This window comes from Solea solea, chromosome 17, assembly GCF_958295425.1.
Source record: "Solea solea chromosome 17, fSolSol10.1, whole genome shotgun sequence".
NCBI lineage: Eukaryota > Metazoa > Chordata > Actinopteri > Pleuronectiformes > Soleidae > Solea > Solea solea.
In genome coordinates, this window is record NC_081150.1 from 4,047,085 (window position 1) to 4,074,418 (window position 27,334).

The following is a 27,334-nucleotide window of genomic DNA, read 5'->3' on the forward strand; positions in this document are numbered from 1 at the left end:
TTATCAGAATGAGTAACTGCATTCTCTTCTAAACCATTTTCTTCAAAGTTTATGTTCAACTCACCTTCTTCTCTTCTTCCTCATCCTCCTCCTAACTTCCCTCAGGCTCGTCCTCACAGAACGGCAGCGCCTTGCGCAGAGAGCTGTCAGGCGGAAGCTACAGCTCTAAACGTCAGACCATGACGTCTCCCTCTGAAAGCTCTTTGTCCTCTGGTGGAGGAATGGACTGCGGTGATGCGCCACTCTCACAGTTTGACAGAGAGGTCAGTAACTGCATTAAATAATAATAAAAAAACACTCAACATACAGCTTTATGTGCGGTTGACCCTAACACTGAAAGGATTTAATGCAAAAAAAATTTGCAAGAGGTCAAGTCTAAACATCTAATCAATCAGAATGTGGAGTTAATGTCAACCCAGCATCAGCTTTGTATGAACACGCGTGGTTGTTCCCATGATTGTAGACATTAGACAAGACGTTATTAAATCCTTAAAATACATCCCATTGTTTTCCACTGGAAAAAATAAATCCTTGTATCCCATCAGTCACAAACATCCCAGCCTCTCTGTGCAGGCCTCTCACCTCATCCCACTCCTATTGGCAGATTGGTTAGCTCTCTCTGTGATGTCAGTGCTTCTGACAGCGTCCTCTGGCCGCCTCCTCTCTTCCCAGTGTAGAAACTGTTGTTCCCTCCCTGTAAAACCTGCTTTAAAAGGTTTAGGTAGGGCTAGTGTAATGACACAAACGCTGATCCCTTTAATAGTTAATAAATAAGTTATAACTCAAACCAAACACTGACTTTAAAAGTAGCAGCATTTATCATAAGATTTCACCCCTCAAACACACAGATTGCATCCGACATTAGCTTTGTTTTTCAAGCGCAACCCACATTTGCTCACCTCACCTTCAAACTGCCCGAGATCCTCCTCGTGGCTCCTCATCCCCACGGCCCGCACACCTGGATCCTGTCAACTCCATTTGCGCATCATTGTGCCCCATTGTGCCCCCATCCCTCGTCTCCTTCCTCCCTCACCCCCAGCTGTGCCCCGCCCGCCCTCCCCTCTTGCCTGCCTGCCCGCCCCCTCCCACCCCAGCATGTTGTCTGTGGGCTGGGCGCTGAGTCTGAACTCTCCTCTGCAGTGGCAGGCGGTCTCACCGTCGGAGAAGACCCCCGATCTGAAAAGGGCTTTAAGGACCCTGCTTAGTAAGATGAAGGTAATGTCAACGGCTGCAACGACTTTGCACCAAACACACACTCCCGAGAGCACCGTGTCATTGAGTATGTGTACACACACACACACACACACACACACGCGCACACAGCCTCTGTGTTACTGGGCAAACACGCATCAGTAGCATGAGCTGCATTCAAATTCATGAACACACAGAGGCTGTCGTGCCACAGTCCCCTGCTGCACCATTTTAGCCGCATCATGTCCGCAGCGTCTGACTGCTCATGATCACCGGACCATCAGCTTTTGACCATTATTCCGCTGCTCTCTCAGCCAATCACAGAGCATGTTTGCATCGGCACAGGTGGCACTTTGCACGATGCTAAACAAGTGGTGTCCAGGTCAGAGCACAAACAAGGCCAGAGGGAACTCAGGAATCTACCATGACAAAGTAGAACTGAAAGTGCGGAAGACTCGGCAGCAGCTGCTGGGCGGTTCACACTCTCTCATCACATGACTGTAGCATCTGCAGTCACCTCCACACACTAAAGTGTTGTCCTTGTAAAACACATCAGCTCTGCCCCAGATTCACTCGTTTCAAGCCCCTAAAGAAAGTTAGAAAATGCTGCTGACTCTGATAAAGTTTAAAAACTGGTGCTGGGTTTTTGTCTGCGCAAACAGAAATGAAGACTTGTCGAAACTGGAGAAGTTAAGCCAGTGCTTCAAGCTACTGAGATGTTGCAACTTTTAACCATTTGAGGACTTTGGAAACATTTGAGGAAAAGTTTTTTCTTTTTGTAACCACACCTCCTTGTCCCTGCTCTTAAGATTCAGCTTCTTTAATGCAGTGTTTCCCGACCCTGGTCCTGGGGTAACACTGTCCTTCCATGTCTTAGATGTTGCCCTGCTCCAATTAACGATTATTTCCATAATTGATTAATCATTTGGTCCATAAAATATCAGAAAACCTTAACAAATGTTGATCTGTGTTCAAATGTCTTGTTTTGCCCACAAACCAAAATTATTTCAAATGATTTCTTTGTTATCCAGAGCAAAGAAATTATGAAAATTACGGAAAAACTTGTTTAAATCATGAAAAAAGCTTAGAACCGATTAATCAATGATCAAAATTGATTCATTTAGTAATCAATAAATAATCAATTAATCAAGAAATGGTTTCAGCTCTAGCTCCAGCACACCTGATTCAGGTATGTTGGAGCAGGGACTCATCTAAGACGTGTAGGCACCAGAGTTGGGAAACACTGGGTTAATAGATAAGATACTTGAGTCTTTTAAAGTTTCCACACTGTCCTCAGGCCGTTGCAGGACAGTCTTTATGCTGAACCTCAGCACATATTTGTTTGAGGGCAACAGATGAGCAGAGTGATTAAAGTTACTGTTTAATTTGTGCCACATTTTTACATATTAGTGGAAACTGCACAAGGTCATCTCAGGTTTACAGTGATTGAAGGATGAAAATAAGGAATCTTGGAAGTGCAGTGAAGTTGGGTGTGGGAGTGACTGCTGCTGCTGAATGATTTGCACTTTTCTTAGCTTTACCAGTTGGAGGAATATAAATAGCAAATAAGATGTTTCCAAACTCTCTAGGGAGATGAAAGAGTCTCAGTGATGATCTGAATGTCTGTAACTCAGGGCTGCAGAGACTTAGTTTCTCTGATCATAACATGTTTACTCACATACTTCCATGAGTGTTAAAGTGTGTGTGTGATTTCTAAAACAGATGTAAAAACATGTCGTGTGAACTTGGCTGTAAATAATCAACAGTGATTCAAACCATCACAACACAACGTATATGACAGACTCTGCAAGTCCAACTCATACTGTCTTGTACAGCATTGTTTCCCTCACTTTTCATAAGAGACGTCTGTAACACCCAATATCATATATTTGAATTGTTACTCCGAATAATTTTAAAGAGATGTTTAGTAAATAAATTATAACTTCATATAACACACACACACACGCTTTGACGTGTCCTCATCTGCATGTTTGTTTTCCCTGAGCCGATCATTTCTGGTCAATTGAGTAGCTCATGTGCTGATGGTGTGGAACGTAGTGGAAGCTGAAGGTGGAGGTGGAGCAGCACACTCTCACTTGTGTCACATCTGCCTGCCAACACAAGCACATTCACGAGGAGGGCGGAGGTGAAGACAGGCATGCAGCTGTCAGAGATCACATCTTCACTGCTGCCTGTCTGTCTGTCTCTGTGTGTGTGTGTGTGTTTTCACAAACCGGCAGTCACGTTGTTAATGTTTAATTTTAGGTGGAGACATGAGCCTGATTTAAACTCAATGACTCGATACTTTTCATAAATGTTGCTCAGCAAAACTTAAAGAATCATGCAACTATGGTCAGTTTATGCTCTGGGGAAACGTTTTAACACAGAATCATCCGTCGTCCTGTTTATTTGTGTCCATATCCGTGATGATTTTTCTTTGTTTTGATAATGGATGGATTTATTTAAATTGTTATAATTGAGAAATAAGAGATTTGGAATAAAGCATTATCAATTGATTGATCACACAGAAACTATGACCTGCTCCTTTTATTGCTTTCTGTCAACGTCAATTTGACGTCCAGTCGTGAGACATTTAGCTCTGGTATCAGTCGCTCGACACATTTAAAGTGTTGTGAGTGTAAATCAGGCTTCAGTCTCCACCTTCATTAGTCTGAGTCACAGAGAAGTGATGCAGTGTTTCCCAAACTTAACATGTGCATGTTATTAAAACATGAATCTTAATTAAACTGATTGGAACATTTTGCTAATTTGCTTAGGGAATCTCCTGTGACCCATAAGTGGGTCCCGACCCAGTCTTTGGGCATCACTGATGTCTTGTTATTTATCTAACGTGTGTCTTGTTTGTTTTTTTTGTTTTCTTTCCCAAAACGTCACCTTCTTCCCCTCCCCTCTCCTCTCTCTCTCTCTCTCTCTCTGGTCTCCCCTCCCTGCAGGACTCGGACTCCCCCCGTCACTCCACGGCCTCCAACAGCTCCACCTTCAGCAGCCCCCCCAGCCCGGCCTCCCCACACAAGACCAAGTCCCTGTCCCTGGAGAGCACAGACCGCATGGCCTGGGACACATGAGCCTCCTCCAGCCTCGTCGTCCACTCATCATTACCAACGACCGACCGACTAACGACAGACTGACCGACAGCACAGGACTCCAAACCTTCCTCCTCCTCCTCCTCTTCTTCTTCTCCTTCCTTCTTCTTCCTCCCCTCCCCCCCGTCCCCCCTTCACTGCCCAGTGAACTGCACCTCCTGCTCCCTCCTCGTCGACGTTTGTCCCACTTCACCGCTTCAGTTTGTCTCTCGCCGCAGCTCCGGCGAGAAACTGAGGGAGAATCTGATCCTGTTTCAACGCTAGTGCTGATGTCTGAACGTCTGAGTGTGTGTGTGTGTGTGTGTGAGTGTGTGAGTGAGAGAAGCCATCTTGTGCTTGCCAGTGTGTGCGTGTGTGTCTGTGTGTGTGTGTGTGTGTGTGTGAGTGTGAGGACGGATGTGATAGGAATGAAAAACTCTGCCCCCGATCACAAACAAACAAAGAGAGGAGGATTATTGTTGAAAGAAAATGATTTGTACTTGTACATAACACTACGACCCTCTGGGTTTTAGGGGACGATGTTTTAATTTATTTATCGATCTCAGATGAGGAAAAGGGACGTTTGCTTCTTTATGGCCTGAAGCAGACGAGTGGAGTTTAGACTCCTCACTCCCCTCTGTTGCTTTCTCTTTGGGTGCTGCAAAAATAAGAAAACAAAAAAAAGAAAAAAAAAGAAGAGAAAGTGAGGAAAAAAAAAACACTATTTTTCTTTTTTAAATTTTTTGCTCATGAATACTAAGTGCAGTGATCTTTATAATATTTTTTTTATTTTCGACCGCCGGTATATAAAAAAAAAAACAAAGCTCCGCGCTGCGCTCATAACAAACCGTCGTCACGTCGCGGCTCCGCCTACTGTGCTACTCTTCTTCTTCCTCATTGGTCCGGTGCGAGCGGCGTCGTCCACCGTGTAGCGTAGATGTTCCACTTTGCTGTAAAACCAAACTGACCAACTCACCACAGACTCTCCCATCACAATAATGTACATAAGTAGAGAGTAATATATGATAATGTAGAAAACTACACGGGAAAGTCAAATAATCCTCTGTTGACTTTTTATTTCTGTTTTGTTTTTAGTGATTTGAGGTTGTTTTCACACACACACACACACACACACAAAAAAAGCCATTTTAAACGACTTTTCTTTTTTTAAAACGTTTGATTTTAGATTTATTTTTATTGTTTGTATGACACGTGTTTTGTGTTTATTCTTATTTTTCCCTCACTTGGTTTGAATTTGAGTGAAGAGCAGCGACGTCAGGACCCGTCATGTAGCGTGAACACAAACACACACACACACACACACACTGAGGTGGTGTTATTATGCAGCAGCAGCAGCAGATGCCTTGTCGTCCTGCTGCTCCTCCTCTGACCGTCAGAGGTGAAGCAGCTGCGATCATTGACGTGTGTTTCTGCTTTTTGTTCCACTGTGGCACCTGTGTGGAGAGCGTGAGTCCTTCTGCTCCTGGGAAACGCCAAAAAAGAAAGAAAGAAAGAAAGAAAGGGAGGGACTTTGAGACGCCATTTTCTTTCTCACAGCCTTTACACGTCCTCGAGATTGTTAAAAAAACAACGAGCTCTTCATTTAAGGGTCCAGTGTGTGAGATTTCACAAAATAAGTGCAACACAGCCAAGTGCAATATTCAGATTGAAAGACACTGCTGTTTGTATTATTGTGACAAAATGACACAAATTCACTGGCGAAAATGACATTTAAGTGCTCGTCCTAAATATGATTCATATCCCAATCACAATATCAGTCAAAATAATCACAATATATATATTTTTTTTACGTATTGTGTACGAGTGACATCTTACAGTGAGACGATGACCTTCACATTCTACTTCTACTTCTCCGTTTGCATAATAATCGTCCATGTTCTGACTGATTAGTGCAGTCAGGCTGCTGTAGAAACTTCTTTGCTTAAAGTACATCTATATAAGTCTTAATTTAAGGCTACAAGCACCAAAGGACGGTTATTTTAAAGCGATTGTACACTCACTATACCTAAATGTTACACACTGGACCTTTAAAAGCTGAAGAAGCTCGTGTAAGAATGTAAAAAAAATCAAATAAATAAAAGTCAGAGCGAGTGTCAGCACTTAGGTTTCTGAGGATAAAATAATCCCAGTGCTTCCCGTGGTTGTTGTGGTTGTTGAATGGATCTCTGTGGCAGAGTGAAACAGTGTGGCGCCTCCTGGCTGCGGAGCAGAGCACTCGCAGCCAAAATAAACCCCCCAGTTACCTCCGTTCCTTCGTCTCCTTCACTTCACACAAACTGAAGAGTATTTTTTTTACTCGTTAAACACACAACTGTGACCTGGATTTACTGTGGTTTTATGTGCAGAGAGAAAAGATCAGTGTGTTGTGACTGTCGTTGGCGATGAGAGCAGAGGGATCACACACACACACACACACACACACACACTGAATGCTCCTACAGTGCAGCGTCCCGGCTCACAATCCTCCGCTTTATTCCGCTTGTCTCGTTTGTCAGAAAGGGAAACAAAACTTTTAAAGTACTTCGGCGCACATTCCTGCTCCGCTCAAACACAAAGTAGCTCCTAACGACACATTCCATGTGTTTCATTTCACTGCGTATGTGAACGTAGGACAGAGAGGTGTGGAGCCCCCACAGTGTGTGACACAGATGTGTTGTTTTTTTCTTTTTTTATTATTATTATTATTATTATTATTGTTATTATTCCAAAACAGCCACCTCTCAGAAATGTTTTTAAGCTATCAGCTCTCCTCGGTCCCTGCTGGAGTAATTGTGTAAGAATGTATTTCTCTAAAGACCGAGGAAACGCCTCACGTCTGGTGTTTGATTTTTCAGCCCTTATTACTATTATTATTATTATTATTATTATTATTATTGTACATAGGACCTGATCCCAGACACAGAGAGATAGAGAGAGGAAGAGAAACTCAGGAAATGTCAGAACCAATGAATTATTTTCATTTAGATGAGAGAAAGAGTGATTGAATGATGGATGGAGGAGTGAGTGATTGAGGGAAATCTGGCTGTGATGTACAGTAGAAGAAAAGAAAAAGAGATGAAGTGTTTGTGGGGGTGAAGGGTGACGGCGGTTTGACGGCTGCTGCGGTGCCACAGTCAAAACATTAAAGAGGAAGAAAAATGTTTGTTTTTTTTAAAGAAAAGTCAAAACGCCTTTGCATTTCAGTGAGGTCTTATCCACAGTACCTTCTATATTATTTTGCTCTTTCATATCATATTACACTTTTTCTTTTGTTTTCATTTTCTAGGATTGCTTTGTAATAATTTGTACAGTTTTGCATGTTATAGATGTAATCATCTTTTGTTTTTGTTTTTTTTTCTTTGGTTTGTTGTTTTACTTGGACTTGCTCCTTTTTGAACGGTTTGGGCGTTTTACTGAGGATAACCCACTACAGGTGATGTAGATTCTTTTTTGCACAAAAAAAATATTTAAGGTGTAAGGTCAAAGCAAAAAAAATAATGTATGGAACTGGCTGCCACACTTATGTGGAAGAACTCATTATATTAACCTGACTCCGATGTATTTCAATAAAGCGGAGGGCTGTTACAAATACACAGGAAGTGAGTGTTTTTTTTCCCTTGTTTTCTTTAAAAAAAAAACTTTATTTAAAATGAACAAAAGATAATTTTCTTTACATCTATGCACAAGTGTTGCCACTAGAGGAAATGTTGGTCTAACATTTACAGCAGCTAAGCAGTTAAGGACACATTTAGCAGGATCAACTATTCACACTTGGACTAATTTCAGGACGGACTAACTTCTAACTGTGTTCAGACAGAACGTGGAGTCAAACCGTGTTTCTTTAATCTGTGTAATCTCATTCAAAACATTGTTTTTTTTTCCCACATAGCACCAGAACATGCAGATTTTCCAGTTATTATAGAAGCTCATGCTCGTTTTCTCTGCTTCTAACGAACATTCACACGTCTGTAAGCTTCTCGTTCTGTCTGATCACACAGCTGTAAGGCAGGAGTTTGGACTCAGCTGGTTTTCAGCCCTTAAATTCAAACAAAAACAACCGTATTCATTTTTTTCATCTTTACGTACAGTACACACTGCACAGGTGCAGTGAAGTGCACCTCGGTATTAAAAACAGTGTCAACAGTGAGACGAAGCTTCTGTAAAAAGGTGAAAGTGTTTGTAGAGATAAAAGTCAACTTTGACAGTTTTTGGGAATCAGCTCGTTGGTCAAGTAAAGCTGAGAGGACGTTTAAGGCAAAAAATAAAGCCACACTCGGTCAGTAGTTGGTTCTTCTGTATAAACTCACAGATAACGTGGGACTTTTTAAAAACTGTTTATAAATACAAGTTTTAGCAGGTTGAGTTACCAGAACCTTTCCGGACATTTTAAAGTAAAAAATAACTGTGATATCAGAAGCTGAAGAGGTGCAGAAAAAGTAAAAATAAAAAAAATTAAAAATAAAATACCCTGCATTCACTGTTTGTTTCTTTCCACGTGCTGCACACAGGAGCCTGGACTTGGATGAGGTTCAGTAGTGAGTCCAGGTTCCGTCACACAGCAGAAACACAATAAAGTCTTCAGACACGGACAAGAGGAGGAGACCCTGAACGTCTCATTCAGAGTCTTTAATACACACACAAACACAGAACAAGAACTCGGTCCAGTGCAGTCTCTGTCAGTGTCGGTCACATTCTGTCTGTAGTGGCTCAGTCGTCGAGGTCGGACGGTGAATCTTCTCTCGTCACCGTCGGGGGGGGGGGGGAGTTCAGTTTTGGGATCAGCTGAGGTTCAGGTAAAGGTTTTAAGGCATTGATCCACACTCTGTTCTCTCAGTCAGATCTGAGTCCTTGTCTCCAACAGTGAGGTCTGCGCTCCCAGAGTCAGCAGAAGTGGTTGCTCGAACTTTTACGCCAGATCCTCACACATTCTTTTATCGTCTCTCTCCCGCTCTGACGTTCCTGCCTCAGTGTCAGGCCGTGGCTCCGTCCTCCTCCAGGACTCTGTGAATCCCGTTTCCTGGGACGCTGAGGACGGCTTGCACGGTGCTGCTCAGGTCCCTGACGCTGCCGTGGCGCGACTGGTTCTCCAGACGCTGCGTGGAGCTGTGTCGCGACAGGCTGTCCAGGCGACCGACGCTGCAGTGTCTGGACTGCGAGTGGTCGTTGAGGCGGGGCATGCTGCCGTACGGCGGCCGCTCGTCTGCCGCTCTGAAACTGGAGGCCGTGTATCTGAGGCGGTACAGGAAGGAAGAGCATGTTCAGAGGGGGAGGAGTTCTGTAGAGCTGATGGAAAAAGTGAAATAAAAACCTCACCTTCCGTCTCTGGAGCGATGCAGGCTGCCGTGGTAACTGCTCATCTTGGAGCGCGCGCTGCGGACCGAGCCGGCTCGGCTGGTGCTGGCGCTGGGCGGTTCGTCCAGCATGGCCAGGTGGGTGGAGGAGGCGTGGGTGGAGGTTCCCTGTGTGGACGTGCCCCGCGACTTCCTCGCGATGGGTGTGTTGGGGTCACGGAGCAGCAGCTGGGAGAAGTCGGGCTCCTGGAGAACCTGACGGCTGTCGTTGACCATCGCACTGCGGCGGGAGGAGCAAGGAGAGGGCAGAGGAGGCAGGGAGAGACGCAGGGGGGTGGGGAGGGAGAGGGGGAAAGTAGAGAGGAGGTGGGAGTGGTAGAGGATGGAGGAGTGTGTGGAGCAGACGGTGAGAGAAGAGGTGAACACTCTGAGGGGTGAGGAGTGAGAAGTGCTTGTGTTCAGACAAGACACATCACAGCAAAGCTTTGTAGAAACATGTCACTCAGAGTCTCGGAGTCAAAAACAATAACAAAAGACCTAGTTTACTGATGACAGGAAGCAGTGTGGGATCATGGGAATTGTTGTCTTGTCTTGTTTGGTTTCTGTGTGTGTGTTTGATCTTTGTGAGGAGAACGAAGCAAAACTAAACCTGAGTAGCATCGTTACCTTGAATAGAAATACTGATTTCTGTACATTTTGACTAATGTCACTCCACTACTCTGTTGTTTTTTAGATCTTTTAATGCAGAAATGTTAAATTTTATAACAGCTACTGTGAGATAGATAAACATCAGTGAGTGTCATCTTATTTCATGATTGTATATTGGTGAAAATGCGCTGATACAGTGTACAGATTATGTGTGATTTAGATTTCCATGACTTGAGTGTTTCTGAGGAACTGGTTACATTTAGGGTTATAATTGAATAGAATTGTGGTCGGATTGAATTGAGGTTTAGGGATAAAGCTATGGTTAGGCTGCACACAAAGGAGTGGAAGTTACGTACTTTTTGCGTCTCTTGCCGTGGAAGAAGCTGGCCCACTCAAAGCAGGTCTTCTTACTGCCCACCCAGAACACAGAGGGGATTCCTACGATCAGCATCATCAGATATTTGATGAGGAACAAGACGAGGTCAGGACGACTGGTGCTCTCCACCTGCACACAGAGAGAGAGGTTAGAGTTAACTGTGATGCCAACAGCAGCTAATTCAGCCACTTACGACCTGAGGGTGTTAATGTGTGTGTGTGTGTCTCATGTAAACACAATACAGCCGTGCTTTCTTTATTAAAGGTCCAGTGAAACATGTAAACATCGACATTCACCTCTGACCTGCAGCAGAAAAACAGCTCACATTAGTGCTTTGTCTACAGTCGCTCACAGGTTTGTTTGTTTGTTGACACAGTCCAAAAAAAATCAAAGTTATAGCTATTTATTCATCACTATGATGGAAAACTAATCAGTCGTACTAATTATGAATCATATCATCACAATATTTGTCAAAATAATCTGAAAAAATGTGTTGTTGATCACATGGTGCAGCTCTGTGATGTAAACATGACAGCTGAGTGAATTCAGTCATTTCACCATCTACAGTCTGATCATTTTACTCAATTTAGACAATTTAACGTGCGATTAAACTGACAAAAAGCTTCGTTATGACTACAGTGGTTCAACATACACATTATGTATTTACATTCACATACAGTCATGGTTTTTCATTTCAGTTGAAGTTCTGTAGACTGTAGTTACCACAATTCTGCTTTCTGCCATAGCAACAATAATTCAAGTGGCATGAAATCACATCTCCCTTTCTCTCCTCCGGTTTCTCCCTCTCTCTCTTAGACACACACACACACACACACGGAGAGAAAGAAGTATTCATGATGGCCTCATTATGAGTGAGCCAGGCTCAGAGCCCTGAGGCTCAGTGATCCACAGATACACTAGTTATAGCAGAGAGATAAAGAGACCGAATGACTACAGCAAACAGCCTTGTTTTCTCAATAGTAACACACACACACACACACACACACACACACACACACACACACACACACGTGCATGTGCAACCACAGCAGCAGCTTTAAAAGCTTCAGACTAAACAGCGTTTACACAACTGAGCCTAAAATTTGTTTTTGCTCTTTTGTCCAAACTTATGTTTGAGTCAGTCCTGTGTTGGTTAAGTTTTAATTGTAGTTTGGTTAAGGTTAGGTTGATAAGGAGACACTTAGGTTAGGCTGTCTAGATTGATGAAAGTTAATGCAGCATCCTTTAAAGGATAGCTCTGTGAACCTGTGTGTGTGTGTGTGTGTGTAGCAGAGAAAGGGTTTGAGCCTCAGGCGAAGCTTCTGAGTTAAATATAGTGCGGCACTTTCGTATCTGAGCTTTTTATTGATGTATGTTATGGACTTTGTGTGTGAGTGAATACAAACACGTGTTTTCACGATCACAGAGGAGTGAGAGGGGGTGGATGTGTGGGTTTACACTGAGCAGCAGCAGCATCATTACACTCAGCTGTATCTGTACGATGTGGAGCAGCGCGCCCTCAGCGACCCTGTCCTCTCGCAGCACAAACACTCACACACACACTGGATTATCGCAGTGTGCCGCTCAATTATACGACAAAGTGTTTCTGTGACAGATTATGAGCAGGACAACGCACACAGCTTTAGGCCAACTCAGTGACCCTGCATCTCATCGTTTAACATTACACTTTAAAACAAGGCAATAAGCAGATGATAAAGCCTGCACTTTGCTTGTTCTTTTACTGGTTGTTTTCATAATCGATTAATCTTTGGCTCCATAAAAATGTCATAAAATGTTGAAAAATGTTGATCAGTGTTTGTCAAACCTGGAAATGATGATGTTCTTGAATGTCTTGTTTTGTCCACACACCAAAATGATTCTGTTTTTAATCATTTCTTTCAGAAAATCTTCACATTTAAGAAGCTGAAACAATCAGAAATCTTGTTTTAATAATGGAAAAAGCTTCAAACCGATGAATCGCTTAATATTTGACGATTCATTTAGTGTTCGATTAATAATCGAGTAATCGTTTCAGCTCTAACTGTACGTGAAGAACTTCTGCTAATCGCTAGTCACTTGACTGAGACTCATTATTTCTAAGGTTAAATGAGATTTACTGTGTCACACACACTATTATGAATCGGTTACAAAAAACATCCCATGTCTATTTGCCGCTGCTGAATAGTCTGAGATAAATGCATGTTTATTTGTGTCTTTAAAGTTATTAATAATTGTGATTTAAAGTCAAGTAAGAGAACTAGCTAAGAAACAGCTGATTACTGCAGAATTCAAATTAAAGTTGGCAGTTAAAGGCGAGCGTTTGTTTTTCTTTTCCTGGTTTGAAGGTTCTCAGTCATACAGGTCATTTTATCGTTAAGAGTGTAGAAAACAGCAACTGGTTCCTGAGGAAGTGAATATATTATTCACTGACGGATTAACACGTATTGATGGTTTATAATCAAACCATAACGAGACAAGACATTCTCACACTTGCAAATAAACCAAAAGCCAAATCAACAAGAGCACACACAGAACACAGAGTAGCTGATAAAACACATATACAGATCTAGCTCTGTGCTCTACCACAAAATCTGCGTTTGACAGCGTGATGACAGAGGAGTGAAGGCAGCTGCAAACATGGAAGGTGATACCTGACTGAAAGGAGAAGAAGAAGAGCAACGGAGAGAGGGAAAGCGGTCTGAATTATTCACTGCTCTCACAGTCTGCAGTGTGCTGATGCTGGAGGCACACACACAGAAAGTGAGTGTGTGTGTTCGGTCTGTGTTGGACAGTGACTGTGTATGTGGCAGTTCCTGCACTTTGACGTCTCCGTACAAACACACGTGTCAGTTTAACAGCTTTCTCCAGCTCGTGCTTCCTGCTCCTGTCTTCTAGCTTCCCTGCTGAAGTCTCAGTGGTGTGTTATAATGAGCAGCAACATCTGTGCAAAGTATTTCATCTGCCGTCACTACTTTGCATAGTGGAGGGTGTAAATTGTTCATTAACTCGATATCTTCAGAATATTTCAATGCAGCAGGTGAATTTCCCTCATGTGGGATCAGTTAAGTCTAATATGATCTAATCTGAACCATCCACCCAACCAACCACCACTAATAACCTGTTTATGTGTAAATAATACTGTCATCATCCCCTAAATGGTGGATCCATTTATCAGAGTGTATTACCTGGTAGGGGCAGGGAATGTGGTAGTCTCTGCACCGCTCCTGCACCCAGGTGGTCTCCCACACGGCCCTGTAGCTGTTCTCGTAAAGGTAGCAGGCCAGCACGGTGAGCAGAGGAACCAGGTAGAGCACGGAGAACACGGCGATGCGAATCATGAACTTGACCAGTTTCTCCTGGTTCTCCTTCTCCAGCGGGATCTCCATGCGCACGCGGTTCAGAGCTGCGATGCCTGCCAGAAGCAACGCCACGCCAACCTACGGTCACATGACAGAGGGACACGGTTAAACAACAGGCGTGACAGTTTGTATATGTAAGAAAAGACATGTTAATAATATTAAACTATGTCTTTGTGAATATAAATGACTTTCATCTGAAAACAGGCTATGTCAAGCAATTCCATCAGACCTGACTGAGGGAGCGTTTGTGTGTATAGGAATTCACGCCTGAAACTTATCGTAGAAGCTTCTTTGTGTTTTCAGTCAAACTCCAACCTGTTTGTAGCCGTCTCACTTTATTCAACTACTGTATAAGATAAGATAAGATAGCTTTTATTTATCTCACAGTGGAGAGAAAACGGCGTATGTGTAGGAAGATCTAAACACTGCTTTACTGAATAACACAGAGAGACTTAATTAGCATTGTGTGGACTCAGTTTACAATGGTTTGAATCGAGCAGACATTTGTTTATATTTAAAAGTTACGCACTACAGTTTTAAGACATAGATGAAATTAGCAAGTTGGTGATATCTCTGCAGTTTAAATGTTTTTAAACTTTGTGTTTAGTGCAGTTTAGCATTACTTTTATAACAATGTATAAAAAGTACTGCTCCAATAGTCGTGTTAACTGCAAAACACACAAGCCATTACTTCATGGAGGAGTGACTCTGTATGTTATTGTAGCAGAGGACCAAAGATTTTATTCATAAATCTGCTCTGTAATAACAATTTACACCCTTTATATTTTCTTTTAGCAAACCAGTGAGATGCAGAGAAGACAGAACAAGTCCTCACCACTACGTCCAGTCCCAGTGGAGCCAGTAGGAACCAGCGCAGCACCGTGATGTTGTAGAGTCCCACAAAGCAAACTCCACTGACACTGTCTCCTTCAATCTTGTTCATGGCGAGCAGACTGACAGTGAGGACACCGGGGATGCCCCACGCGCAGGCGTGGAAGAGGAGGGCCTTCTTCTCTATGGCCTCACTGCCCCACTTGGGAACAGCAGCCAGGAACCAGGTGATGGTCAGAATGACCCACCACACGCTGCCGGCCATGGTGAAGAAATACAGCACCATGAAGAGCAGAGTGCAGGCCTGAGACAGAGGGAAATAAAAACAAAGATTAGAAATTAGCAGGAAAACAAGAGAAGAATCCAAAGACCAAAGGCCACATTTCTGACCTTATTGTGGGAGCCTTGAGTCACAGTCGAAGCCCTAAACCTGCCAGGACTCGCAGCGTTACAGGAAACTCTGTCCTCCAGAAGAAAGCCCAGGAAGAAGACCAGGGACACCATCATGTAGCACACGGCGTAGAATATAATCGGACGCTCCGGGTAGCGGAATCGCGACACGTCGATGAGAAAAGTCAGGAAGGTGAAGAGAGTGGCGGACAGGCAGACGATGGACACCACCCCGATGAAGTACCGGGCGAATGTCAGCTCCTCGCGTGTGAAGTACATGTTGGAACAGGGGGGCGAGCAGTCGCGAATGCCCATGAACGAGTACCCGAGCTCGGGGTCGATCTTAAGTTCCCGTGGACACCAGAAGCCGTAGTCTCTCTGGACGGACATGGGGGACTCTGTGGTGTCCAAGCTGGAGAGGAGGTCAACGGGGCGAGGGTAAGACTCGTAACAGTCTGGGAACCTGAGAGCACACGAGACAAGAGAGAGTCACATTCACCTCTGCTCTTCCAAATATGGACTGTTATTATTATTTATAATTTTATGACAGTATTTTTGTATCTTTTATTACTAATTTATTGCCGTCTTGGTTTGTTATTCATGGCTTTGTATTTGTACATTTGTGTGTGTAAATTATATGCAGCTATTAATGTTATTCAGTTGCCTGACATTGACATGTATAATCTTAAATCTGCTTTCTAACTGATATTTAATTAAATTTAAGCCACATTTTTATACTGTTTATCCAGTTTCATTTTTTCACCTCCTCCAAAGAGGTTGTTTTTCTGGGATTTTGATGTAATTTTCTGTGGTTTTATGGGTTACAAATGTATAGATTTTGATGGTCACCTAGAAACAAAGTCACGTTTTTATTATTTAACACATAATCATTAAGTTTGTAAGATATGGGGAGAGTTAAATCTTTTGTTAAAACAGATTTTGGCATCACTCATTCAACATGTCTTTGCTTGACACAGTTGAAATCTCTAATGTGATCTGCTTTTGTCCTCTGCCAAAAAATGTGCCCTCTGTCTCAAAAATAATATTCTCCTAAGCCTCGTCTGCTCTATGATCATGAAAATCTTTATTGTGGCTCCGCCTACAAAGGAAGAATGATGCTGCAGTTACTGTCAAACTAAATCCAGGGGGAAAAGACTGATTACTGTTGTAACAACCTGTTGCAGTCCATCTCCTCCGGCCAGCTGACGCCAAACATGTCCATGAGTTTGTAGCAGTCGCTCTTGGCCCGCAGACACAGGCGGCGACAGGGCAGAGTTATCCTGCCGTACTCTGTGCACACGGGAGCGTAGAGCGCGCAGAGGAACATCCTGAGCTCTGGGGAGCACTGAAGGTTCACCATGGGATGAAACGGCTGCAGGTAGACACACAGAGAGAGAAAGACTTCAGATATGTGAGCAAAATAATACTTTTCTATAGTTTGGGATGAACTCTGGACAGCAAACGCCACAAAGTAGAGTATTAGTACAACCCAACACAAAGTGAGCACAAAGAGATCAGTGGAGCATGTCGGCTGGCAGTTTCTGGAGATGAGTCCAAAAAACAACTTGGGCCTTTTTCCTAATAATCCCCTCCACCCCAATAATGTCAGATCCCCCTTCCTCTCTCATCTCATCTCATCTCTGTTCCTTCCTTCCAACCTTCACATGGTCAGAGCTCCATGAGTTCAGCAACCCCCCACCAATACACACACACTCACTGACTTAACACTGGGCTTCTTCTGCTGCTGACAGGGTCTTTGTGTTACGGGGAGGACCACGCTGTGAGTGACTGACACGCTGTAGTAACGTGCAGGCGCTCACACATAAGCCGCAGTGCCAATGGAAGTATATTATTTACATGCTAACACACCCACGTACCAGCACAATAATGATCCCACACATATGAGAAGAGCCAAGAGGCAGCATGAGTGTAGGAAGTGTCTGTGGGGAATGTTGTTGATATGCAAATAGCTTGAGGAGAGAGAGTGTGTGTGTGTGTAGTTGTATTTGTTACCTCTTCAGGAGCTTTTCTGGCATAAACACTGACCTTGTCAGGACCATTGGTCCTCATGGAGAACAAAACCTGGTCCTAACAAGGCAGAACCTCATTTCTGAGCACCTGTATAGGTTCCTGGCTAAGATTTGAACTGTGTGTGTTTGTGTTTGTATTTGAAATTTAGTGGGGAAGTCCTGATACTTATCATTGTATCCAGGAGAGGACAGTTCATTTACTCTGTCTGCATGAATTTGCATATACCTCGATTCTGTGTGTGTGTGTGTGTGTGTGTTTGTGTGTGTGTTACAGAAAGGCCTCCAGCCACACCCAAGTCAGTCAGACAAACGTTACTCACCCTCCCCCCAAAATTTAAAGACAGAGGTCTGTATGACAGACAGGGATGATGAGGGGGAGGGGAAGGGAAGGGAAGGGAAGGGAAGGGTGAGGAGCAATTTGTCCCTGTGTTTGTTAGAGAAGACTGGATTTTTAAAGAGGACGAGGACACTGTGGTTGAAAGCATTGAAAGATTTTGTTCTGCTTCGTCTGTAAAATAAAGGACTGACGTTTGTTTGAATAAAGTAAGTCAGGAACGGACCAAATAAGACACAATTTAGTGTCACTTTGTGAGGGACATCATCTGCCACATGCAAAAGCTGCTTCACAGACAGAATCAAAGCAGGAGCAGCTACATCTACATACCATGAAATCTTAAGAACAGACTGTAGGACACTGAGATAGAATGTTTATTTTGACAGACCTCAATCCGATGTCCACACATCCATGACTGTCACCCACATGGGATGTCTTTATGTATAAAGGACTGTAATGTCATTAGGCTCGGCTCTTAACGCACAAAGCACCGTAGACATTAATGCAGCTTTCAGCACAATGTTCATATCACATTCAGGAGAGAGAGAGGATATTCTGCTGCTGAGGAAGCGACAGAGAGTGATTATGAGACAACTATGACAGTCACGTCCACTGTTAGAGGTCAAGATGACGACAAGGATGTACGATCAGTATTCATATCCTCTCTGAAATGCAGAGAATCCATTTTGGAGACCTACAAGCCTGTCCTCAATGAGATTAATCAACTATTAGATTGTGTAATTCCTTAAATGAAGTAATCTCTTTCCATTTGGCACCACTGTACATTAACGCAATGACACAAGCACCCGCAGCGATGCTCTGAGACAGAATTAACTGTGAAGCAAGAAGATTTATATACTTTTAAATCGATCCATTATTGCAAACTGCACCATTTAATAACTTCAGGAAGTATATCCAGCCTGTCCTGTGACAAATGGACTAACCTTTGAGTCATACATTACAGGTCTCTTTTCAGATTTATGTCAAATCTTAAAATTTGAATTTAACTGATTGCTTTGAGTAACAATTATTTTAAAATAGAAATTGTTGATTAACTGTTTGGTCTATAATGTCAAAAAAAAATCTAAATTGACATCTTCAAATTAAGGAAACTAACAAATATGACTTATTTGTGTGCTTAAAATGACTATTATGAATATTATTTAAACTAATCTTGTGTTACATAAAAGTAGACTTAGATGGAGAAATACCAGAAAACCTCCCAGTAGCATGAGCACAGACCTAGTATCTTTCAGTGATTTACCCACAGTTCAGCTGTAGTTTCCATGACCGGGCACAACAAGGTCAAAGAAACCAGAGTATGTTGTTACACAGTCTCCGGCTGTGTAACACACAAAAGCACAAAATCCTGAAGTTCGCTCCACCCTGTCAGTACGATGAAAAAGGTGTTACTGTGCTGTTTCTCCTCCCTGTCACTCCCACTGCATTCTGATGCCAGTGTGGATTCCTGTCTCATCTCATACTTCATCAGTAGAGCCCCGTAACCACTCACTCACACATATGATCTAATGGAGCTAAAGCGAGTTTGCATCTTTGCTCTCCATCTCTGTTTTGATCCCCAGAGGCCACTGATAAGCTGCACAGCCCATAATACACTGCACTGAGGTGGACTGCACACTGAAATGACATAGGAAACGCATGAATAAATATGTAGGTTACAAGAAGTGAGCCTTTACCAGGGGAAAAAAGCTCTGCTTCTCTTCATATTCATCCCAATTCCTTTTCATCATTTTTCTATTTATACACTCTTCCATCATCCATCCCACCCCTGCTCCTCTTACCCCTCCTCCATCTCTTCACTATCTCCATTCAGCCATTTTATGATGGTCCACCCATCATGTGAGCCAGTGTGGGCAGGACTTAGCTGGTGGTCGATGGGACATATGTCTGGTTGGTCAGTCGCCCATATCATTCCAAACACCAACAACTTGAGGTTCAGCAGAAGCTCTCCACTCTCCACACTGATACGGTGTTAATGGTGGCACTGGAAACAGCTGGTAAACCACTGGTGCGATAAATGGACAGAGGTTTGTCATGGCGCTGTGTTACCCAGAGTCAGCCATGTAAGGTGAATCAAGCGTGTCATACACACAACTCTGTGTAATGGTGCAGGCCTGGGGGGGGGACGGTATGCTAATGTAACTTTAGCTTCACTGCCACTGCTACAGTCATTACGTATTCATGGGAGTTTGTTAGGGGGATTTTTGATCTCTGAAAATGTGAAATAATATGCCGGTGTCTGTGTGAGCAGCCTCACACACAGTCACACACAAAGGGAAATTTGTTAACCTAATAGTGTAAGACAACACTGAAGGCAAATGAACTAAAACTAAACAGAAGGCAAATCCCAGACTGACCTGAACAAGAGATCTTTTGTTGGGAATTAAATCGATAGATTACTTAAATATCTGAACATAACAGGATCAGAATCCATGTACCTGGGACTACAGCATCTAAATGGTCAAACTGGTTAAACAGTTTTGTTTTCAGTGTTGGTGCCAGCTAAAGGACACAAAAAGATTGAAAAGTGACACTGAAGTTGCCCTTTTTCTGCAGGACAGGTAAAGGTTTTGTGTGTGTCTGTGTGAACTGTAGGGGCTGTGATTTCTTTATTGTCCAGACCAGTTCAGTAATGTAGTTACATAGCAGTTACTTATGGACAGTAGGGGACAGGAGTTGGTGGTTGGAGATTTTCAACTACAGCCTGCTCTTGCTGGCTTTTCCTGAATTGCAGACAACACCTTTAATAGTAGTTGTGCTGGTGATCTGTGAGTTAATGGCACTAGAGAAGCTATGAAGGTATTATATTATTAGTATTAATCAGTGTATTCATATAAATCTTATTATTGTTAAAATGCTTTAGCATTTACTTGACACTTAACATATGATTTGAATTTTCAATTTTTCTAATCTCTGTCGAACCGGGGAGACGTTGTGACCTTACTTTCGCCTCTGTGCAGTTTTGAGAATAACCAGTGTGTTTTAAATCAAATCACGATTGTCTTGCTGTTAATTATTAATACAGCCTGGTCCAATGAGGAGCATGCAAGTGTGGCAGTATCAATCTTCCAAATGCTTAAGTAATTACTCTTTAATAAAGGCTGTGAGTCAGCTGCTTAGATGCAGCGACTGATAAATCGCCCACCACAGCCAACTGCTCAGTGTCGAGCTGTCCTTTAATAAATACCTCCAAGTCACCTCTCTTCCCATCATCCCCCCCTCTCTCCCGCAGCAACCTCTCCCTCCCACATTTTCTCTATCTCACTCTCGCCCTCTTTTATGCCATTCCAATTCCTCCAAATTTTCCAAGCTCAGCGCCATGGTGACGAGTGATGCATCACCAGGAAGGAGGAGGAGGAAGAAGGAGGAGGGCTGAGTTTGAGGAGGTCAGGGTGTGGGGCGGAGGGGACCACCTCCCGGGAGGCAAGAAAGCCTCTGCTCCCTTTGTTAACAGCACAATTGGGACCGTTTCCTGGGCAACGGGTGAGCCCTGCGTAGGGGGAGGGGGAGGACAAAAGAGATGGGCGAAGGGGGAGTGACAGGGAGGCCGAGAGAGAAGGAGAGAGAGTAGGGATGGGTTGACTGAGTCAGCCGTGTCATTCACCACTGAGAAAGTGGTTAAAAACCCTACACTCTGGCAGTGTGTAGTGTCTGCATACACACACAAAGGTTGTTGTGGACCAGCAGCTTGCTCTCTGGATGTGCTGCTCATTCACTCCACAGCCAATAAACACGGTGTTGGACATTAAATAAAACAAGAGGCTCTTTTAAAGTGCAGGTCACGCTGGGTAGGATTTATCAGACCATGTTGTGTCTGCATGTGTGTGAGAGAGTGCACTTCTCTAAAGTACATCTTTACTAGCTGGCACAATAAGCATGTTAAATGGTGTCTTTTTTTTTTTAGTTCACTGCAGCTCTGTTTTTTACAGACTTGCAGCCACCGCACACCTTTGTCAGCATTTTACACACACAGCTCTACCACACACACCTTTACCAATCCATTCACACAGCTTGGGTGGAGCATCTCGGTTTTTCTGAACAGAAGCTGTAACACGACACACAGTTTATCTGGGCGAGTTGTAAACCTGAGACAAGAGGCTGATTTAACGACCTGAATGGAGGAGGAAACGAGTTAAAGTGGAACTGAGCAGATTAAAAAGAGACCGTTTGTGTCACTGCACGAACCCCACACAAAACAAAACGTGTCATATTCACACAAAAAGCTGGAATCCACATCAGCTACCATTTCCACAACGAATTTCCTCCCAAGGAGTTCTTTAATGGCACAGCCATTAAAATGATTTGCTGGCTTGCCTTTGGCTTCATGTAAACACACCCTCTTATCAGTCCAATTCAATTATGATCTTCACTTTGTCCTAGCTCTAGCTCGTCCCATCTGTCCTTGAATAAGCAGTCCTTATTCTCATAATCTTGACCTGACAGTGACTCCAACATCTCTGTGAAAAAAACACCTACAGCAGCCAGACTAAACTCACTTTGACAGTATGCTTTCATCATTTTAATCCAAGAAGTGTATCAAATGATAAAAAAATGTGCCCGGTTTTATTTGTTCTGGATATTGAAAGACAATCACAATAACATAGGTTAGTTATGGTTTGGTTACTGAACAGATTGCTTCTGTTGACTGTCCAATAAAACACATAGCTGCAAGAGTAATTTTCCACATGACTATCTTCATTACATCGATAGCAGCCTTGATATACTGTATATCATCACTGTCTCCTGATCTGAGGGGGGGGGGGGCAAGGACAGTTCATTCATTGCAGCTCAACTGATTCACTGTGAGGAACCCACACTGCTTTACACTCGTCCAATAGCCACGCTGTGCAACTATCTCCAAAGACGGGGATTGTAGCCCTTTTCTTTCGTCTTTTTGTAATGCCAGTAAGATTTGCCATGCTAACACTTATCTTATGATTGTGGCATAGTATCATTGTGGCACAGAGATAGCAGATTCCCAGCCCTGAGGCTACTGCCCCACTTCAGCGTTGGGGTCATTCAACGGTCAGCAAATACTGACTGAGAAAGGATAGATTCCAAAACAGAAAACATTGTATTTAAGTGTCATTGTATTGTGTCCGATAGTGAAAAAACTAAAATAAACTTGTAAACTGAGTAAATTTCCCATTAACCACATAATTAGCAACAAACAAAAAGATCACTCCTGCAATTAGAGGCACTAGACAGTAGTTTAAGTCAAATTTAGCTCAAAGCACAAAGAAAGGGGACAAGTTTAATAATTATGTTATAATTTGTGTCCACTTTCTCAAAAACAAAAACCTTGAAAAGACCTTGAGAAGCAAGACGGGAAAAAGAAACCCTGAGAGACACCACTTCAGGGGGTTTTAGACAAAAACTGCAAGAACGGCAGGCGCTGGTTCTCATCCAACTCCCAGCTTCTCCATGGTGCAAGGCATTCATCATCATTATCATGGCTATTCAGTGGAGCTAATTCCCTTTAAAATCAACTGTCAATTCTCATTTGGCTGCCCTCAACATCTTCGAGGCTTTGAATTCTCCCATGAACTGGATCTCGGGCAAGTTATCCAGAAAACAAGAGCCAACTAGAGGCATAGTTTCTGCTTTTTGGAATGTATTCAGTTGTCCTTGTGTTTCCAACGCACATTTCTGAGCACTAAAAGAGACTTAATTGCGAATCCATGACCAATCAAAGTGAACACCGTCTAAACCAAAAGTGTTTCTCCCTGTTCACTGCGACCCACACAATGTGATGAGGAGTATAACGCTCACCAGGCCTCAAAACAACGCTGTCTTAATAAAGTACCTGCAATGAGAGAGTCTACCAACACCAATATCATTATTACAAATGCACATTTGTTCTCAGAAATTTGAGAACTGATATTAACTTAACTTATATGTAACCAGATGGTGGGGGAAAAAAAGAAAATTGGCTAAATATATTGGCCGGGAAATCTGCAATTATCGACCATTGGCTGCTCTGATTTCTAAAAAGCAGAGTTTTCACACTAAAATGCAACCAGCAGCATTTACTTCTCAGTTTTTAGGGCAATAAAACATCTGGGTAATGGACGCCCAGCATGTGAATGCAGAGTGCACAATTTATGTGTTTTTAAACAAAAACAGAGTCATACGGATGAGACATAACTTCAACTTGAAGACCATAAAAAGAGTGTCAGGCGATGAGACAGAATTATCTTAGCAGTGACAAGAAAGGACACAGCAAGTCTGAATAGAAACAGCGAGAACAGGCAGTCAAAGTGGGATGGACACGAGTCAGTACAGTATTTGCATCTTTTTTAAAAGTGAGTGCAGCTGTGATGTTGTGTGATCTGATGTGATGCTACATGCTCCCAGGTTACATAAGCCCGGATTTTCATGCCATGCGCCTGCGGCTCCTCCCACCAATCATCTCCCTCTCACTCACACTCAACATGTTCTCAGTGCAGACTAGAGTACTGCAAAGTGGACAAAGCACAGATGGTCAGCAGGGCTCCACACACATCAACAACAACATCAACACTTTGCCAGGCAGGGCGGGGCGTAGTCAAAGGGTAAAAGTGATAGAGGGAGCTGGAGGCGAGGTTGGATAAACTGCGGTAAATATAGACAGATGAACAAATAGTTCAGTCAACAGAGCATCCGATCCAGTGTTGCTGCAGTGTGGCCAGTAATTGCTCGATGGATTAAATTCCAGAAATATGGGCCTACATACAGTAAAGGATGGGATTAACTTAACGAGGAGATGCATCTGCTCCATGATTGTGTGTAAATTACTTACTCGACATTTTCTTAGAGGATAACACAGCTCTGCCAGTCAGATGTGGTGGCTGGTATTCTATAGATTATCTAATCTAAGAGGCAGAAACAATAAACATGGACTAAACATTAGGATCTGAATTTTAATCCATCAGCCGAACCAAACTGAAACTAAAATTTGCACTTTTCTTCACTCCCAGTAATGTTAGATGGATTTTAGATGTGAAGAGTCACAATCTTTCTCCCTGATGTTTGGCCATAAACCATTTTAGAAGGACACACCCTGTTAAATCAGTAGAGTACAATAATGTACTGTTCTCGTGGCCTCCAGGGATAAATATTAAAACTTAATTTTCCGCTTAATGTTTTGATAATACACACCCACTCCCTGCAGCTCGTCGAGCCAAATTAAAGTAGGCTAGAACTTTGATATGATCAGCTCTTAGCACATACAGCTGCGGTGTAACTATATCTAGGCTACTCATGTCCACGGGGCAGGTAGAGCAGCACATGCACTGAACCAATTATTCAACGTACTCTACATGACCCAAACATAAAATCAAACCTTACAAAAAACGACTACATGAAGCTGTGTGCAATCATGTCCCACACATGTTCTCCATCCATGACACAATTGCACCAGCTTACGGAGCAGTAGACAGAAAAAAACAGCAGATCAAAAAACATTTGTGAAAAAGGGTAGGAAATGGAGAGCAAAAAATAATGATTATATAACAAACACATCAAATTATTATTAATAATAAAACAATAATAAAATGGGCAACTGATTAATTTACACTTAATCGTGTAAATAGAAGGTTAAACCTGGTTCAGTTATTTTAATTCACTTATTTCTGAGACCATTGTATTCAATTTATACAATCTTGTATATTGTGACAAAAATGTATATATTTCTATTGTATATAATAATATTTCATTCTTATTCTTCTCTTTTTTACTTCTATAAATTAGGTTGTAAATCTTGTTACAATTTTTTTAGCGACCTGTTATGGATAGTTGAAAGCTGAGAAAAAAGGTTTATCTGCAACAATGAGTACTGTACCTCCATGGCGAGAGCGGCCGTTTGCTGGTCGTAATGGTTCAGTATATTGGGCATGAAGGTGGAGTTGTAGGACAAACCCTGACACATGCGGAGGGTGATGGGCTCACAGGTGAACATACTGTGGCTCCCTGCGACCGCGTCCATGGGAATGGCGACACACACCGTCAGCATGGACACCGACAGTGCCCACAGCAGATCCATGACTGTGCGGTTCGTACAGGAGGAGGAGAAAAATCCAGTGAAGGCTTGTTAAGGTAAGTGTTTGAACCCTGTTTGAATCTGGCTCGATCACCAGGGAGGAAGAATCTCGAGGCTTAAGGAGTGTCTGGCAGTCTCTTCTTCTTCCTCCTCCTCAGATCACACAGAAGTACTCTGTGTTGGGCGGCACAATCCAACAACACAGCCATGGTTGAAAGTGGCTCCATCCATCACTGCGGCGTCTGGGGCTGGAGTCTGTCACAAGACTTCCATCACCTGAGAGATGCTGTGGTCCTTTAAGACGCTGTGCTGTGAGCGGATGACTCACCCTCCTCCCTCTGCTGCCTTAATGGACGGTGGTGATGCTTCAAAGAGATACTGATGTCAACCACAGATGGGAATGATGCTGCAATCTGAAACATAAAACCACATTTCAAATACACCCTACTCTCTATACCTTCAAACCCAATGTTATACTGATACTATGTTGTATGTCAATGGCCAAAAATGACCTTTCTGTTAACTGAAAATGCAATTTAATACAAAACTCAAGGGAAAAAGATATAAGACGGCTTTTTTAATGAGAGTTTTGGGCCACTGTGGTGGTGGGCTATGTGGATGAATTATTAGCATTAGCAGCATTAACTATCAGCAATACATCATCATGAGCTAAATGGAATAGAGCAATAACGGTGTGAATAGACTGCTTATTTATGTACAGCTTTTTGTTTTGTGTGTTTATGTGTTTTTTGTTTTGTTAAAGTTATGTTAAGGGGTTATGACTGGTAATTTTAGTAGTAATTTTAGCCGCTTTTAAAATAGAACCTTCTAATTCTTTGCTGCCACGTAAAACAAAATCCCTCACATCATTTTTAGTCTTTTACGCATTTTGTTGCTTTTCGTGTAACTGTTTTAAGTTTCTAATGTAATATTTTATTATAAATTGTATTTGTTTTAAATCTTTCTTTTAACATCTCACCCTCTGTGTGTGCTTTCTCTCAGTGTACATTGTGGGTGTTCTTTTGGTGGTTCTTTAATTTCTCTAAAGCACACTGAATAACCTCTATAGTAATGTGTTATAGACACACATTTGCACGCCAGTACACACCCATAACAACCCGATACCATTCCATTCACTAACTCTAAAAATAAATATCTCCATACTATTTTAGTAATAAATGTCAAACAAACGCGGTTTTGCTATATTAATGTCATTTATACTGAATGTGTTCATATACCTGTGTTAACGGTTCCTGCTGCCGCTCCTCGCCGCACATTCGTACATTAATTGCTGCTCGTAAATGAGCGAGTACGTCACGAGCGTTACCGGAGGACTCGTCACTGTTCATTTATTCGCTTTTTTCCTCCGTTAAAACCGGTGTAAATGTCAGGCGACGCAGCGCAGACAAAAGATGACGCTTACTTCATTACTGATAGTAACAGCGGCATAAACACAGCAGCCTGCTATGTGGCGGTGAAGACGGTAACCGAGCCGAGGTGAACCGAACAGAGCCGCGCGGTAACGGGTGTAGCTGTGCCACGTAATGAACGCGCCGGTGTTGAATGTTAGCTAACATTGTTAAAACAGCAACTTTACCTGACTGCGGTGCCGAACATTCACGTGCAGCGGCGAGGTCTCCGGTCCACGGAGCCGGTGTCTGTACTCCTCCTCAAGCAGTTAGAAACAATGAGTGAGTGCATGTCCTTTTCTCCAGCAGCAGCGGCACCCTCCTCCTCCTCCTCCTCTTCTCCTCCTCCCT

General features: G+C 42.9%; 2 protein-coding genes across 7 annotated transcripts in view; one reads left to right on the forward strand and one right to left on the reverse strand.

Moving 5' to 3' along the window:
* The window catches only part of cdc42bpab (CDC42 binding protein kinase alpha (DMPK-like) b), a 73,706-nt gene extending 65,841 nt beyond the window's left edge, over positions 1-7,865 (forward strand). For 4 of the 6 annotated variants that reach the window (XM_058612901.1, XM_058612904.1, XM_058612903.1 and 1 more), the window contains 3 exons: positions 106-263; positions 1,141-1,215; positions 4,146-7,865. In XM_058612901.1, the coding sequence (XP_058468884.1) occupies positions 106-263; positions 1,141-1,215; positions 4,146-4,277 (365 nt within the window). In that variant the 3' untranslated portion in view covers positions 4,278-7,865. The remainder of the gene's footprint in view (positions 1-105; positions 264-1,140; positions 1,216-4,145) is intronic. The other 2 variants (XM_058612905.1, XM_058612906.1) reach the window with 1 other exon arrangement.
* Positions 7,866-8,864: 999 nt separating this feature from the next.
* On the reverse strand, positions 8,865-27,312 carry fzd3a (frizzled class receptor 3a). Its single transcript, XM_058612908.1, has 9 exons — positions 27,172-27,312; positions 25,377-25,987; positions 16,345-16,541; positions 15,170-15,632; positions 14,784-15,083; positions 13,775-14,026; positions 10,570-10,718; positions 9,588-9,845; positions 8,865-9,503 (listed from the first exon to the last, which is right to left on the reverse strand). The coding sequence occupies exons 2-9, from the start codon at positions 25,575-25,577 to the stop codon at positions 9,245-9,247; spliced, it is 2,079 nt and encodes a 692-aa protein (XP_058468891.1). The 5' UTR covers positions 25,578-25,987; positions 27,172-27,312; the 3' UTR covers positions 8,865-9,244.
* Between the last annotated feature and the right edge of the window lie 22 nt (positions 27,313-27,334).